Source organism: Marmota monax, unplaced genomic scaffold (genome assembly GCF_021218885.2).
Source record: "Marmota monax isolate L192 unplaced genomic scaffold, Marmota_monax_Labrador192_F-V1.1 WCK01_AAM20220418_F8-fsc00021, whole genome shotgun sequence".
Taxonomy (NCBI): Eukaryota; Metazoa; Chordata; class Mammalia; order Rodentia; family Sciuridae; genus Marmota; species Marmota monax.
In genome coordinates, this window is record NW_026695228.1 from 10,347,803 (window position 1) to 10,365,895 (window position 18,093).

The 18,093-nt window shown below is 40.2% G+C and overlaps 1 protein-coding gene across 5 annotated transcripts in view; it reads right to left on the reverse strand.

The window, feature by feature from the left end:
* Window positions 1-18,093, reverse strand: part of Trank1 (tetratricopeptide repeat and ankyrin repeat containing 1) — an 85,727-nt gene that overhangs the window by 29,682 nt on the left and 37,952 nt on the right. For 3 of the 5 annotated variants that reach the window (XM_046436974.2, XM_046436972.2, XM_046436973.2), the window contains 6 exons: window positions 12,493-12,654; window positions 9,381-9,635; window positions 7,856-8,032; window positions 3,855-6,758; window positions 831-1,030; window positions 400-537 (listed from right to left, as the gene is read on the reverse strand). In XM_046436974.2, coding sequence (XP_046292930.1) covers window positions 400-537; window positions 831-1,030; window positions 3,855-6,758; window positions 7,856-8,032; window positions 9,381-9,635; window positions 12,493-12,654 — 3,836 coding nt within the window. The remainder of the gene's footprint in view (window positions 1-399; window positions 538-830; window positions 1,031-3,854; window positions 6,759-7,855; window positions 8,033-9,380; window positions 9,636-12,492; window positions 12,655-18,093) is intronic. The other 2 variants (XM_046436975.2, XM_046436976.2) reach the window with 1 other exon arrangement.

Consider the following 18,093-nt stretch of genomic DNA (forward strand, 5'->3'; position numbering starts at 1 on the left):
CTGTCCTCATAGGATGGACATTGCTAACCTTGCCTTCATTTGTAAGGCTCTCCTTAGAGCTTGCTCCAACTTAGGAATCCCTGGGAGCCAAGGATAACAGTAGCTAATGAAAACTGGAAACTGGCACTTGAATCCTAGGCATTCAGAAGATGAAGACAAGACAAAGCATGTTATGGGCTGGTTTTCTCGGTACCCTTCCTGGGAACAAAGAGAACCAGCCCATGACATCCCATGAAACAACCCATAGCCATTGTCAAAACCCAACCTCCACACTAAATAAATTGTACGTTAAAACACAAAAAGACACCTGTGTGACAAACTTATCCTCAGCTCCAAATTCTCTTCCCCAGAATGGGAACTTCAGTTCAGGTTATATGAAAAGACATCAGTGTGACATACCTCAGAATCAGTGAAAAAGTTGTAAAGGAGAACATCATCAAATTCTAAGCCTTTTGCTTCATAAACTGTTAGCACAAGTGCTAACCCCAGCTCTTCCGGAATTTTCTCCTTTGCCATTTCATTGGCAACAAGAATTACCTGAAGTAAAACAAAACAACATCAAATTCTACAAAGAAAACCATGATAAAGGTCCATCTATTTCAGTGGGAGGCAATTAAATAATGTCTTTAAAGAGAAACAGCCAGCATGGATTTGGTCAGTCAGGACAAGGGAAATATTAAAACAATTAGTCATACTCACATATCTCTGGAGCTCATCCACTCTGGGATATGGACTACTGAATTCTACCTTATGGAATAATTCAGCCTCTCAAACTTTTTTCAATTGCAAACTTCCTTTTATTATAAAACATACAATCCCAAGGAGCTCACCTGGTGGGCACCAAATTCAATGGGTTGGGTTTTCCTTTTGTTCCCTCTTAGCAAAATTGCCAAGTCGCTTACACTACAAGACTCTAGAACAGTTGGTTTGGGACCATCGAAGAGGCCAGAATCTCTAGGAAGGCGATCAAAAGATTCTGGAAAGTAGAACTGAAGTAAATCCACTACTCCTGATGCCAGATTGAGGATCCCTGAGATAAAACAGAAGACACATGTCAGATACTGTGCAACACAGTTGAGTTTTTTATTTTGGGGGTTTATTTGTTCGTTTTTTTGGGTTTATTTGCTTTATTGTTGTTGTTGCTTTGTTTTCTCCACACCCTGCCCCCAGGGCATGTGCCAACTGTATGTATAACTGTATAATTACAAGCTTATTTCTAGTACTCATTTGATTATCAATGAGGCTCCATACTATTCTGAGTGCAATGGATGAAGGCAGAGATGCATTGCTGTGCTGAGAGAGTTTTGTGGGACATTATCCCCAACGTATAGTCCCATTAGAGAAAATTACCTCCTAAAGAAGAGTCAAGGCAGAAAGGCAATCTAAATAATTAGAGCTGTTTGAATGCCCATAAAAGAAACCAATATAGACTATCATAAGAAAACAAGAATTACCCTATCTTCCTTCATTGGTGCTCAGAGTACTGGAAGCAAAGTTACCATGGTAACAGCAGCTCTGGATGTTAGCTGGAGACAACACCCAAGGCTTCTATCACCTTTTCCTCCAGGTTTATAGCCAGCTGAGAGAGGACTACGCTAAGAAAACTTGTCAGAACAGGGGAAAATATTTTCCAAAGCACTTTCCCCACAGGTCCCATTTATTTTCTAATTTAAGTGAAACTGACATTGACTAAACATCTAACATACAATAGTCATCTTCATAGAAATCATTCCGTTTAATCCTTACAACAACCCAGTGAGACAAATGAGACAATCTCACTTTTACAAAGGGGACTGAGAAGTTAATAAACACCTTCAAGTGATGAGACTGAAACTGGATTGAATGTACATTTTCATAGATCTCTCCATTTCTCTTAGGGGTCATGTGTTCTTTGCTTAACATACATAGATTATAATAGTCTAAATAGAACACCATGAAATGGACATATATATCCCCATTACTGTTACCAAATAGTAAAGGAGACTGTTACCATCTGTTCTGTACTTTTAATAAAGTACAGAAAGCAATCATGAGCATCAGTGGAAACTGTTGCATCTAAGCAAATCAATTGTGTTTTCCTCTTCATTAAGAACCAGAAAATGCAAGAGCACAAGTGTTCATCGTGCTAAAAAACTGGAATCCACTTAAATAACATTCAGGAAACTAGATAAGTAATGGTTGATATAGCCATACTCAAGGAATAAAAGTTCAACCATATAAAGGAATGAAATATGGATACACACTATAAAGTGGGTAAACTTTGAAAACATTGTGCTAAGTGAAAGAAACCAGACAGGAATCACCCCATACTGTATCATTCTATTTAAATAAAATGTCTACGGTTGGCAAATCCACAGAAAAGGAAAGGTGAGCTGCTGCCATGGAATAGGACAAAGAGTGCAATGAGAAGAAATTCCTATGGCTATGGGGTTTTCTTTCTGGGGTGATAAAAATGTCCTGGAATTACATAGTGGTGATGGTTACATATCTTTGTAAATTTATTTTAAAAAATCATTAAATTGAACATTTCATATGGATGAGTTTTGTGCTATGTGAATTTCAACCTGAAAAATAATTTAAAAAATGGGAAAATATTCACTAAACATAGCATATATATTCACTACATATTCAATAAATGTGTACGATAGATGTATATAATGTATATGTCAAGATTAGAAAAAATAAAATGTTTCACATAATGGGAGAAAAAATTGCAATATATAAAATCAACAAAAGATGTGAAGGCAAATTCATAAAGAATTCTTAAAAAGCAATAAGAAAAAAACAACTTATTTTAAAAGTAGGCAAAGATTATGTCACAGTAAAAAACTGACATGAATCTAATATCCATCCCTGGAAAATGGAGAACAAATTGTGGAACAGTCCTAAAATACATTACTAATAGAAGAAGTCAGAAATGCATAAACTGTAGTTGTGGCTCAGTGGTAGAGGGCTTGCCTAGTATGTGTGAGGCACTGGGTTTGATCCTCAGCCCACATAAAAATAAATAAATAAAATAAAGGGTATTGTGTCCATCTACAACTAAAAAAATATTTTAAAAAATAAGAAATGCATAAACTCAAGTGCCATGTAATTGACATGCAGAAATCTCAAAAACACATTGTATGGCAAAAATATAGCTGAAGAAAGGCATACCAGGAATGATCTTATTGAATAAGGTTTAAAAATATATAAAATAACACCATATATTGTTCATGAATAGTTTAGAATGGAAAGAATATTTTTAAACACTTATAAACCATAAAGGAAATTTTCTGATATGGGTGTCATATTATTTAAACATTCTGTGCCTCAGTTTCCTACTATACAATGGGAACAATATCTACCTCACATGGCTGTTGTGAGGATTAAGCATAGGTACTAGATGTAAGCTGTTTAGCATCACACCTGGCACAGATAAGGGGCATAACTGAAATAAAATAAAAAGCACCCCAGTTTTTTTGCTCCTCCTTGGGAGAAAAGCTGTTTTAAAGGTTAATGACTTGTAACTAGCATATTACTTCACCCAGATTAAACAGGTTCTTCCAAGGTATTTTAACAAAAGTTCTCAAAGCAGCTTAAGCATTCCCTTGAAATGTTTCCATGCCATGGCAAGTTCCTTAGGAAGAATTACTTGAAGTCCATTTTCACCCAACCACATCTTTAATTATAGATTTTTGACTGAGTGGTGGCAGAAATCATAAGATTTCTTGTTCCTGAGTGTAATTACTAACAAACTCCAAAATGTGACTCTTGCTTTAGCTGCAAAAGCATGTTAGGAGCTGTCCTAAAGCTCCCTTGCACCAGGTCAATGCCCACACACCTACCCAGCAGGTGAGCCATGCTAGACGTACCAGAGTGGGACCTGTAATTCTGGTACAGGTGGTGGATCTTCTTGGGCTTGCGGACAGCACACTGCTTATCCACAGTGTTTCTGCTGGCATAGTGGAACAGAGAGCGCAGATCACTGAAGCGGAAGGCCACACCCTTCATGATGCTCTGGGCTGTGTCTCCGGTGAGGAACATGGCATTGGGGTCATTGATACATTTCATCAGCAGTGCCAGCTCAGCTTGGGTGAAGTCCTGAATCTCATCACCATAGAGCTCATGGATAGACCAGGGGAGTACCCTGAGCTTCGACAGCCTTCGGGACAGGTTGTACAGAACATCCTCCTCATCAAAATAACCTTTCTGGGACCTGATCTGCTGATATAGACAGAAGAGGCTATATATCTCACTCCGGTCTTCCTTAAAATTGGGGGACCGTTTTCTCCCTAATTTCTTATATGCTTCTTCAGTTAGTCTCCCGTAGGGACAACTGAGGGCTTCAAAAGAACCCTTCAGAAAAGACTTTATTTCTTTCCAAATCAGTGCAGGGTTATAGGAGGTTTTCCCTTTGGTCATTTTGGGCCATATCTCATTGGTGAACACCTCAAACGTCACATATACACGGGGGTCACTGTCACCTGTACGCATTTCTGCAGCTTTATCCTCCTCGCTATAGTCCCCATCCACCTCAGCCTCCTCATCATCTTCTTGCCAATTAGGGATGGTCAACTCTTCCTGAGTGGACCATCCTATGATGGTTCTTTTCAAGCTTCCATCTTCATTTCTCAGAAAAAATGGTTTGGGCAAAGAAGCATCAAGCAAGAGGAGCAACTGTTTGGAAGTGACAAACAGAGGAAAGTTCTCATCTTTTAGGTCCTGAAGTTTGTGAACATTGGGTTCCAGTGGTTTATAGTGACTGGTGGCTTTGGTAGACTTGGAAAGCTCAATAAAGTTCCTTTGTACCTCCTGGCACAGGACATGGTTCTTGGTCACAAAGATCTGATGCAAATGCTCCAGCTGGTGGGGATGCTCTGATGTATACCCTTCCACCCCATGGCCATCCCCCACTGCCTCTACCCCAGCTCCCCCTGCACAGGCTTCACTCTCCTGCTCCTCCTCTACACTGTCTAGTGTTTCCACCTCAAAGGAACCCTCCTCTTCCTCATCCTCTTCTTCCTCTTTTTGCTCCCTATCTGAACCCTCTTTTCTGGGTTCTGCTTCCAACTTTCTCTTTGGCCACATCTGTTTGGCCAGCAGCGGGCTTCCTGCCTGCTCAGCTTTCTCCCAGTAAACGTGGAACTTCTTCCATAGCCTGTATAAGCAGCAGGTTGTCTTCCCAGTGCCACTCCGACCAATGAGGATGATGGGCTCCAGTGGCCTTGGGTTGAGGTCAATCACAGCATACTCAAGCTCACCCACTCGGAAAGGGTACTCCACTGTTGCTGTCATGTCATTGAGGATGTTGAAGGCCATGTTGGTGCTAAAGCTGTGGAACTTCATGATGTTATACTCCGTCTCCACTGCACTGGCCGGGGGAAAGTACTCCGGATCCACTTGTTCCCTGCTCTTCTCTGCCTCTGTGTCCTCCACATAGCAGCGGGGTATTCGCTTTTGGATTTTCATGTTAGCTGAAACTAGGCCTTTGTTGATACCCTTCAGCTTCTTACGCAGGACACAGGACAATCCCCGGTTGTAGGCACTGCAGATGGCCATAATGGAATCTGACAGTTTGCAGTGATCTAAGACAATGTCCCAGATCCGGATGATTTCCGTGTAGACTCGCCCTGATTTCTCCATGGAGGACGTGTTTCTTTCTGTAGCGATAATTTTCTCTGGGTTCTCACTGCATCGAGGGGAGAAGTCGATGGCGAGCTCCCACAACATTCTAGCTCCTTTGTCCAGCTTAGCTTCAAAGAGCCGGATGTTTCCTTTCAGGTGCTTTAGGCGCTTCTGCAGGCCCTGGGTCCACTCACCATTCCCTAGCTGCTGAATAGCAAGGATAATTTTCTTCTTTATGACCTTGGTAATAACCTTACTGGACAGCTTCTTCAGCATTTCTGAAGTACACTCGATCTCCCAGGTCATGTTATCAAAATCCTGGAGGCATGCTTCGATTTCCTGCATGCTCCAATTGTCCTGATCATCACTGCCCTCCCTCCCTCTGTTGCCAGCAGGAACAAGCTGTGAGGCCCCAGGACCTGCCTGAGCGTGTCCTTCCCCTGCCTCAGGGACAGCAGAATTGTTCCCACTACTGCCAGAGCTTCCCACACTCAGGGTTCGCTGGAGTTTATCTTTCTTTACTTCCATGACACCTCCTACCTCCAGAGGCTCAGGGCACTGAGGACAGTCCTCTGGAAGAGCTGTATCCAATTCAACCTGCTGAATCAAAATTGTAATGTCCTGTACAAGGCGATCTCTCAGGGAGCGTGGCCTGATAGCTTCAGACTCCTGCCTGGTCACCTGAGCACCAGGGAGAGTCTCCCAGCTATCGGGAACTGTGGCTCCTTCAGAGGGGGTTCTGGCAGTGGTGCCACATGGCAGTGACTTGAAGGAACCCTGGGACTTGAGCTGAGATGTATGACCAGCAGTGGAAGACCTTGAGAGCTTCCCCAGGTGGGCAGCAGAGTCTTGCCTGCTCCTCCGCCTGTTCTCTGTCAGAGCTTTGTTCCAGGCCAAAAGTAGAGCATCATTCTTCTTAATCCGGTGCCGTACGTCTTTGCCTTCTTTGTTCTTCAGGTTGAAGTTGATGTCAAACTTCACCAATAGGTCTATCAGCTTCTTCATGCGCTTCAGCATGCCCTTCTGAAAGAGGAGGTGCATGAGGGTATTCCCATTGCTGTCCTGGATGTTAGGGTTGAGGTAGTAATATTCAGTGGGGTTGGACCAGAATAAATCCAAGAGATGGCTGAGGAAGTTAAAGCCAATGTCAGCTGAAAGACACAAACAAAATCCTGTGAGTACTGAGCCAGTTTTCCCAGGGATCAGAAGACCTAGATTTGAGAAAGATGCCAGCCTGGGACATCTCATAACACTGACCTCCCCCAGGTGTCTGATACCCAATTAAATAACCCAGGGGTTCTCAAACAATGGTGATTTACTTTCCACAGAAAATTTGGCAATGTATGGAGGCATTACTGTCACAACCAGGAGGGTACCACTGGCAACTAGTAGGAAGAGACCAGGGATGCTGCTAAATATCCTACAATGCACAAGATAGCTCTTGACAACAAAGAAGTCCCCAACTCAAATGTCAGGAGTAAGTCCTGAAATCACCTTATAATATTCTAGTGATCCTGCATGCCAGGATTCTTGAAAAAGGTGTAAATAAATGGAAAGTATCTGTCAGCTACCAATAATCAACTTTGGAATTTAAAAATCAATGTGCCCACCTTGACCATTCATCATGATGGTCACTTCTTCTCATTGTGCTATGGGTGAGAGGTCAGGAGATATAGGCATGCTTGTCCAGGAAATGGACTTTTTTCAGACAATGATTTTCCCAAATGGAAAGATCAAAAAGCACAGCACCAGTTCTAATTTCCAGCTTCCAACCCTGTTATGATTTGGATATAAAGTGTTCCCCAAAGCTCCTGTGTTATAGGAATACTTGGAGGTGAAATGATTGGATTATAGGAGATGTGACCTAATCAACTTATCCCAGTTTCAACAGACTGGTGATAACTATAGGCAGGTGTCGGGAGGCTGGAGGAGATAGGTCACTACGGACATACCCTGGAAGGATACAACTTCTCTGCAGCCCCCTCTGCCTTTTCCCTTCTCGTTTTCTGCTTCCTTGCTGCCATAAGGGGAACAGTTTTCCTCTGCCATGTCATTCCCCCATAATGTTTTACTTCACTTTGGGCCCAAAGTAATGGAACGGTCATCTATGAACCAGAACTCTCAAACTGTGAGCCCCAAATAAACTTTTCCTCCTCTAAGCTGTTCTTGTCAGGTATTTTGGTCACAGTGATGCAAAGCTAACTAAAACACTCATCAAGGAAAAGATCACTTAAAAAACAATGCTTACCATTGATATCTAAAAAGATGTGGAGTGCTGCATGCAAAGGAGTATCCCCTTCAGTGAGAGAAATACTGCGGGGGTCTGCACCCTTGGTCAAGAGAAGAAAAGCCAACTCAAAGTCCTCATGTTTCAGGCACATGAGAAGTGGCCTTTCCTGGCTCTGCTGCAGACCATCGGGCAAGGCTGGAGAAGGCAGAAGAGAAGGGCACTTGTGAGTGACATCCTGGGAAGAGGTACATCCTGGCTCACCTGAAGAGAAAGGGACTGTTTCTGCTATTTAGATGCCAAGGAGGAGCTGCTGCTGACCTGATTACCAAGATCCTCCTACCACCCCAGTACCCTCAGGCTGAAAGCCCTGCTGCTCCAAGTGCTCTGTCTGTGGGCCTCACCCCCCTTCCAGCCCCTCCTCTCATGCCACCACAGAGCCCATAGTTCCCACTATGCATTGCCTCGGAGTGAGGACAGGGCAGAATAATGGCAATCCTAATGCTTGCATAATACCATACCTGACACACAATCAGTGAGCAGGACATGAACACCTTCCCCACATTTTTCTTCTACTAAGCTTCTACCTTTAATTGCCATCTTCCCTGACACCTATCTTCCTCCAATATCACCTTCCTTTGAGCTCAATCCACACACACCCTCTGCATTACAGGCTCTCTGAACTCCACCAAGGCAGCCTCACCCTCTGTAGATCTGCAGCAGCTATGCATTTACCTCTGGGACTTGGTTCCTAGCACCAGATCCTAGGAGAGGCTCTGAACCAAGGAATAAAAAAGGAAACCATGACAACTATAGTTTTTGAGCAAAGAAAGTAACACTGAACATAGGGGTTTGAAGAAATAAATTGTAGAAGGCTTTCCTCTACCTCCCGAAAGCAGTGGGTGGAGCAATGCCTAAAGGCTCTACATACACTGGGTATGACATTCTGAGGACTGAGGACCTAAGTGCTACTGCTCTTTATAAAGGGCAGGGCACTTCCTCTTACATGAGTGGAGGTTTGGGAAAGGAGCTGGTGTTTCTAAATTACTTTTTAAAATAAAACCCAACCTAGCAAGATGTCTGCACACTCCGGACATATGCCCAGTTATATGAGATTGTTTTTGATTAAAATGACAGATTTTCCACCCACCAATTCCTTGGCTGTTTCACACTAAAAACAAGCATCTCAAATCCCAATCCATTGATTAGAAGAGAATACCACAAGAATTGCCCAAAAGCCCTGCAGGGGAAAATCTAGCCAGAGGCCAGGGAGAAATGAGCATTGTGGGCTAAACCAGAGCCAAGGACCATCCATACACCTAATGCTTCTTATATATGACAGAAAGAGAATAGGGATAACTGAAATTCACAAAAATTCAGAATTCCTACAGAAAAATCCATTGACCCTCATAGCTGCTTCAAAAAGATGAAGATAAAAAGAGAATGAGGCAGAATTTCATGGTATCTCCAAAAGCAAGAAGAAGCCAGACCACCAGTCCAGACAACCTGGACAATATACCAGCATGTTTCATCTGGGAATTCTCACCTCCACTGTCTATCAGGCGGCCCAGGAGCTGTGTCTTCCGTTGGTCCCAGGCACTGAGGTGGGGGATGATGGTGCAGATGTCCAGGTCTGAGAGGTTGCAGTCCTTGATGAGGCAATCTCCGGGTGGTGGCTCCCCACTTACTTTGCGTGTTAACAGCAGAAGCACTTCGGACCATTTTTGTTTTTCCAGTAAGAACTTGATGAAGGTGTTGGCGCAGTCTCGATTAATGTCACAGATCAGGTCAGGAGGAATTTCTTTTAAAAATAAGAATCAACCACACTCCACAAACGGTTCATATGATTTCTCTTCCTCCCCCAACTACAACCCAATATTTATATGCAACTAACAAGGATTACAGATCAATATTTTTATTGATATATTGGCAAAACTGTAAACAAATAAATAATTAATTACTTTGAGTAAGTCACTTAAGCACTCTTGAACATTAGTGTAACCAATGATCTCACAGACTTCTGGAGGACATTAGAAATACCATAGGGGAATACAGAGCCTGGCCTCAGAGATAGAAGAATTGACAATTGCTTCTTAAGGCAGAATACTTGATTGAGTTCAGGGCAAACACTTGAGACAGGCAAAATCCTGACTTAAATTTTTAATAATATTAAGAGTATGCCCTGCTTAAGAAGCACTGAACTACAGGGAACACTAGAAGATAATTAAAAAGTCAAGAGTTGTAGGATAATAGAGGGTAGTTGATCCCTCATTCTGAATTTTGTATCATGCTACATTAAGTGTTGCCATCTGGTCTTTGATGTCCAGTGACAGGATAATGGTTATCCCATGCCAAACTTTTGATGAATTTTGAGGGAGAAAAACTTTAAAACAGATCCTCAGTAAGTAGATTGCCAGATTTCACAAATAAAAATATAGGATGTCAATTAAAATTGAATTGCAGATGAACAAGTAAATTTTTAGTGTATTTCATGAAATATTTGGAATATACACTAAAATAATTGTTTATCTGAGATTCAAATTCTACTGGGCATTCTGTATTTGGTCTGACAATCCTACCAGTAAGAAAGTAGGGAGAAAGAGCAGATGGGAAGAAATTAAAAATTACCTAAACATGAGCAATGTGATTTGCATTTGCTAGTTTTTGCTTCCCATTTTTTTCTAAAATGAATATTCATTTTAATATTTTAAATATTCATTTAAAATAAGAACAAATTAAATATAGGCAAGTCTATCATCTTATTTTAACAAGGATTAGAATAAAAGTATAAAAGGCAAACTTTTAAAATAAACATTCACAATTTCTGTTTCGCAGAATCTATTCACTGGTCTTCTGGTAACCACACTCCCACCCTCCAGTATTCTACTGAGATATGAAAGGGATAGGGCAGCCTGTGATTTGGGCCTGAGCCAATCAAGACTCTCCATCCTCCTGATCAATTATTGGTTCTGAGGTACACACTGTGATCAAAAGTGAAGCCTAGGACTTTTCTTCCAACTGCCATGAAAGAGAATTGGGTCCACAAGTCCAGAAATGCTGGATGAGTCACAGGTTAAGAGATCTAGACTTGTTCCCACTGAGAGTCTGAGATAAAAGCTGACCAGAGGACAGCTGAGTTGAAGATGGGAGGGAATGGGTGCTAGTGGCATTTCTAGCATGAAAGTAAAAATTTTTAAAAAGTTACTTTTTTGACAACTTAAACCAATTTGACTCTGTAAATTCCAATAGAAACAATTATCAACATCCCACCCTATGAGCAGTTAAGGACACAAATAGGAGAAAAGAAAAAGTAAAAAGAGATAAAGAATCAAAAGAGTTAAGTAAATTAAAGACTGAACTCTGGAAGAGAGCTGTGAGAAGACCAATAGGAAAGACATAAATAGTATGGAACACAGAGAAAAAGGGAAAGACCCTAGCCAGAGACAGAGGATCCCACACTAACCCACAGGATCCCCCAAAGAGAAACAAAGGAAGCCCAGGAACATAGACCTTAAGAAACAAAGGATATTCCAAAAGTAACATTCCCATCTGTGATAAATTTTTGACCAAGATCAAGTTTTATTTTTATAACCCTAAGTAAGTATAAAAGAAATGACTTCATGTGTCAGATGACATTAAGTCCAAAACCAAGAGGATTCCCTAGATGTAATTTGTACAGAATGTCCACTTCTAATATATCTCATATAAGGAGGGCCCATCCTAGGGTTTTGTGTGTGTCATTTGTCTCTGACCCATTTCTTTCATATACAACGAGCCCAATATTACAATCCAACTTATTCAACTCACCCTAAAAGCTAATGGGCATTAACATTTTATGTAGAGGACTTTGGATCAAGTGATCTATACATTATCTCATGAGATTAGCTCCCCAGCTGAGTCCAGGATGACAAAACTGAAGTTTAAAGAAGTGGGTAATTGAACTAAAAGTCATAGATGGAGTAAGTGGTAGAGCTAAGACTCAAACACAAAACCTCAAGCCTTAAATACTAGGGTCTGCTATATATCCTGAAAAGCATTTCTGGCTCTTCTGGTCATGTCTTCCCATACACTGCGTAAAACTGAGATATCTCAGCCTTATGAAATGTCAATTTTTAAAATGCTAAGTTTCAGCAACTTAGAATTTCTAAAACATGTCATAATTATCTAAAGTTTATCATCTAAAGTTCTTTGGGGGAAGTTTCCTGGTGTCAGCATAAACACAAAATCAACATTCAATTCTAAAATAACCTATACTCCAACATTTAGCCATTATCTGTAGAACAAACAACTATAGTATGTAAAAAAGTGACTGCATATGCAAAGAATCACTAAGATGGTTTACATGAAAAACTAGTACCAATGGTTGCCTCTGGGGATGGAATTTAGAAACTAATATCTATCATGCAGCCTGGATAGACTTTTCACTGAAGAACTTTGTGTTATTTGAAGGTTCTAGATGTAGATGCATTACCTTTATTTTCAGAGAATAATTTTTAAAAGATACCAGAATGGAATTTGGTTTTGGATTTTGTGGCACTGGAAACTGAACCCAGGCTAAGAATACTTTCTACCATTGAGCTACATCCCCAGTCCATGGAAAAGCAAGTTAATGGGAAAAGATCATCTTTAACACAACTCAATGTTGTGAAGAAAAATACCTTGCAAAGAAGAAAGGAGGCGCAAAAACCTCTGAACTACTTCCTGCTTCAGAAAGTTTTTATGCAATAACCGGTTTCCTGAATTCATGTACTGCACCAGTTGCTCAGAGGTCTTCCGGAAAATGTCGCTGTCACTAGTGGGTCCATCACCATTGCTGAGTCCTGCAAAACACCACCACGTGATGCTTCTGAATGCAGAGATCGCGGCTGTGGTAGACTGCAAAAATAACCACAGTTCTCTTCCCCTCTATTTTTTCACATCTTTTGCAGCTCCTTCCATCAAGAAATTTGGATTATTCTCCATTCCAGTCTCTTGATTCTGGCCTGGCTTATAGAGTTGCTATGACCAGTATATTTCAGTAGATGTGATTTTTGTGCCAGTTTTGAGCCTGGGTATCAAGAAATTTTGTATACCTCTATTGGCTCTTGGACCTGGCCTCTGCCATAAGAACAAGTCCAGGCTAGCCTGCTGGGGAATAAGAGACAGCATAGAACAAATTGAAATCTGTTGTCCAAACTGAGGCCTCATAGATGTGAAAGAATCCAGCCAAGATCAGCAAAGACTGCAGACAGACACTTGAAGGAGTTCAATTAAGACAGTACGAACGGCCCAAATTAAACTGCTGACATACAGAATCTAGAGCTAAACAAATGCTTTTTTTTTTTTTAGTCAATAAATTTGGGGTAGTCTGTTTAGATAACTAATAAAATAATTCAGGAAAGTAAACAGTAGAAAGGTGGCTTGGTGCAATGTCATCATCTAACCATATGCCAGCCATTCAAATTTGTATGTCTTACTGACAACCTGGAAAGGCCAATTTAAGTAAGGAGTCATCTTGCTGGCCAAGAAAGATAATATCTCCTTGATTCAACTTATTCAAGGAAACAGTCACAATGACAAAACACCTATTGATGATATGTTAAAATCAAATTATATCCTCAAAAAGCATTTTTACTGAACAGATAGGAGAGCACAGGTGGACATCTGTTTTCTCACCAAAGAAAAAGTACCTGACTCACAGCAGAAGTGCTATCATGGTTGTAAAGACATAAATTAATGTCCAGTGTCATGTTCTATCAAAGTATAGACACATTAAAAGAGATGGACTACTTGAAAATGGGTGCAAATAATGAAAACATTGTTATTTTCAAACAGATTGCCCAGCAGCAGATCCAGAGTCAAAGAATTGTGTGCAAGTAGTTTATTAAGGAAGAAGACCAGCAAAGGAGTAAGTAGGAAAGCCAAAGAAAAGTGGAAGAGGAATCCAACTGAGAAGGTAAACTCAAGCAAAGTCCCACAGAGGGTGTCCTTGCCTCATCCCATAGAGGAGTTCTGGAGTATGAATCAGACCTCAGAGTTGTCTCCACATAAGACAAGGGAAATGGGTTTTCATATTTTCACATCTATCAGTCACTGCCTACGGGCTGCAATGGGAGAGTGGAAATTCCTAGGCACCTCTGGTTTGAAGGAGCATGAGCCAAACAGGCTCTATAAGCTCAAAGACATTTCTTGAAAACAAAACAAGCCTTAATTAGGAACTGGCTTTTCAAAGTGAAGAAACTCAAAGATTAGGAAGTACACAGAAATGGTAAAAAGGATCCAATGGGGCAGGCAGGAAATGACAACCTTATTGATGCACACCTGGATTACCATTTCAACAAATCAAATCAGAACACCAGAAATATCCATGCACCAACTTCTGGGGCAAACATTCACTGCCATCTGTTGAGAGCCACAGCCGAAGGGGCCCCAGCAAACTTCCAGCTGCCAGCAAACTTCCAGCTGCCGGCTGATGATTGGCTCACAGCGGCCCCAGCAACATCTAGCTGATTGGCTCCTCTGCGGTGATGCTCATTGGGCTGTTTCCCTGCCCTTTCAGACCACGGAGCTGCTCATTGGGGGACTTTTTTGGCTCCGCCCACGTGACCCAGCCAATCGGCCTCAAGAGCAGGAGGATTGTGGGAGGTGGGGAGAAGCTTGTGTGGGAGAGAGAGGCTTGTGGAAAGCCGGTGGTGGCAGTTGAGGCTCTGAGGGTTTTTCCTGAGAGGCTGTTTTGTTTGGCGTGTGTGGTTCTAAAAATAAAGTTAGTTTCTTTTGACAAGTGGCTCCTGATTGTGCCCAGCCAGACTGCGGCATTTGGTGGCCCGTACGGGGAACGAACCCGCGGCCTTGGCGTTATTAAGAGAGCTTCAGACACCCGGCAGAAGTAAAATCTACAATACTCCAGAGAAGAGAAAAAGGTAACCATTTGCCAGATGAGCCCACATCACCTTAGCTAGAAGTTTATTGTGAGACAGAAAACATGTGGGTGGTGGAATGATGTCTGGCTAGCATCCCTGGACGTATCCTCCTACCTTCATCCTAAAATACCTATGAAGCCACAGAAAACAATAAAACCTTACAGTACAGAAAAAAAAAAATAGGACCTTTGGTAAAAGAAGAACTTTCTGTGCTTGCCCCCTTGTACCATGCCATTAAAAGCTTTTCAGGCAGATCATTTCTCCAGAAAAACTGGCTTAGTATAAAAGTCACATGAAAATGAACAGAAATGTGCTAAGCTGACAATAGAGATAATTAGATGCAGTATTATAAATACATTAGATGGTTTAGATAGTTAAGAAGGCAGTTCCTAATTAGAGAAACCTCCAGGTATTAGAGGAAAAAAAATCAAAGAATGTTACTGACAACACAAAAATACATATAAGGAAAGTCTAAATATGACAAATGGTGTCCCTGGGAAGTAAGATGGTGGGTGACTTGTATATTACACTAAAATTTTCTGTTTTTTTTTTTTTTTTTTCCTAAATTTCCTACAAGCTTAATAAGAGACAAAGAAACATCAGGATATGAAGCTGCTTATGCATTATAATTACAGATTTTTCTTAAAAATGACTATTAATTAAACAATAACAAGACTAAATGAAAACAAGCCAAAGTGTGATTATAATAAATTTTGTTTCCGTATAACACTATATTTTTATAATTCTCTATAATTACCATATTTAGCAAAAATATATCAGCAAATCTGAAATTAAAAATTAAAGAGATCTTCTGAAGTTACAATAGTGCTGGGAAATATTAGGAAATAGAAATAAATCATTTCATTTTTGCCCAAAATACCTTTTTTAAGGTATAAAAGACAAAACTGATAAATTGTATTACACACAATTTGATCAGGTTCAATTAATATATCCATTCCATTTTTATAAAAGAAAATAAAAATGTTATAATTATAAATGCATAGAATTAGACTAAATGACCAAATCCCAAAAATATTAATTTTCCTAGAGGTATATTTATAAAAATTAATATCTCCTTTGCTACATTTCATACATTTCCTAAAACAAATGAAAACATAGGTTTATAAAAAGGAGAAAATGCGATGGACATCTTTTAAATCAAAACCCCACATCTGCATTAACTGGAAAGAAGCACTGTCTTGGTGTTGAGCAAAATACATCTGGCTCCCCTCAGAGGTCTGAACTTGAGCTCACTTGAAAAGGCACAGTGCTAGTAAGACAAAGGTTCCAATCTGCTTGTTCTTGGTCCTAAGAGCTGAGCAGCAACAGCCACTAGGGAAAGTGGACATGGTTGCCATCTGCTGGTGGCCATAAAAGGCAAGTAAAGGCAATAACCTATAATCTTGACTATTTATAAAGGATTAAAGTTTTGTTCTTCAAAGTGGTCCCTGGCATTCCCTGGCAACTGAGACAAATGCAGAATGTCTGATCCCACCCTGAACCTGATGAATCAAAATCTGCATCTTAACATAGGCTTCCAAATATTTATACATGAACACATTGGGAAAGCTCTGGTTTAGAGAACCAGAAATCTTCCACAAGACTCTTTATTTCTTTACCTCCATGCCAAAGATAGCCCTATCCAAAGAGATCAGCACCACTGTTTTCAGCAAAATGGGGAACAGAAACTCTCAGAAAGGATCAAGAGAGAAAGCATCTTTAATCCTAGTCTGAAATTGAAATGTTCATTTATCATCTAAGTGAATAAAACTTCATGTCCTAAATGTACTGCACTCAGGACCACTGATATAAAAAAAAATCAAAATCATTGGGTGAGACTTTTTAGTCAAGAACAGGGGTACAAACACTCCAGCAGCAGCTGTTTCCAAAGACATTTCCCTCTGTCCCCTCAATGGATAAAGATGGGGAGGAATTATGGTCCATAAAAATAAAGTAAATCCATCTTCATTCCCATGCCTCTTAGGGCACTTTCCTTTCACCCTCCCACCATTTTCTTGATCACTATTCTAAATATAAAGAACTTTTGATAGTTGAAGTCTAAAATTACACTGTCTAATATAGTGGACACTAATTTACATAAAAGTTAATTAAAGAAAAATAAAATTTCAATTGTTCAGATGTACAAGACACACATTTTGTTCAAATATATAACAACAAATCCCAACATTATGTATAAATATAATGCACCAATAAAAAATGTGGAAAAATAAATAATAATAAAAAAGACATACACATTCTAATTGCTCAATGGGTATATGTAACCAATGGCTATATCAGACACAACAAATACAGAACATTTCCACTGTCTCATATAATTATATCGCATAGAACTGGTCTAGAAAGATCTCCTAGTCCCACCTTAGGTTTTGAAGTTTGTGCAACAGGCAAAATATTAGAAACAAAAAGTATACTACAACTATATACAGCCATATGGACGTATAAAGGAACACTGACATTTCAGACAATGTCTCTCCCATCCAGATATCATTACACACAGAGATATTTGAAGACTTCTACAAGGGTTCTGCTGCTAGAAGTACTTTTAGAGAATACAGGAAGGCTCTGATTTACTGGCCCTTCCTGACTACTATCATCCTCTTCTTTTTAAATTTGTATCAGTTCAGTTCTTTTCACATTAATTGTTTATAGTCTTTCAATATTCATTTAGCATGTCATGAAAGTCTTCATGGTCAATGTTTCAGAAAATTTTGAAGTACTCAAACATCCAACAAGTTTGCCAAGGAGGACAGGGGGCTTTAGGCTTACATGTATCCACTGCCATCACAGGCTACCTGATGAGTCAAATGGCAGGCCTGAATTAGTGCACATTCCTCTCATGAATGCTTTTCTGCCAAGCAAGTAAGCTGAACTGTAATGAGTATAGACAGGCTGAGATTCTCCTGAGTCTCTTCTCTGGGTTCCAAACAGAGGCTACTGATTTAACTGGTGAAGAAGATCAAAGTAAGATTAAGAATCATCTCTCAGGGCTACAGGTATAGCTTAGGGGTATAGCACCTGCTACCATGTCCAAGGTCCTGGGTTCCATCCCCAGTCCCACAAAAGGGGGAAAAAAATTTGTCTCAGACAATTAGATGTTTTTTGGATTAGCAGGTATTCAGAGATTCTATTATACAAGGAAACAATCAAAACTTAAAACTTTAATAACGAATGTCATGCTAAGAAGTATAACACTAAAGATACCCATTATTCTAAGAATTAAAATCATAATTAATAAAAGATAAATTTGCAAACAAAGCAGCCATTTTCTTCTATTAACTAGGAGTTCTCTTTTTGTTGTTATTATTTGAAACCTAGAAATTAATTAGCTAAGTAATCCCT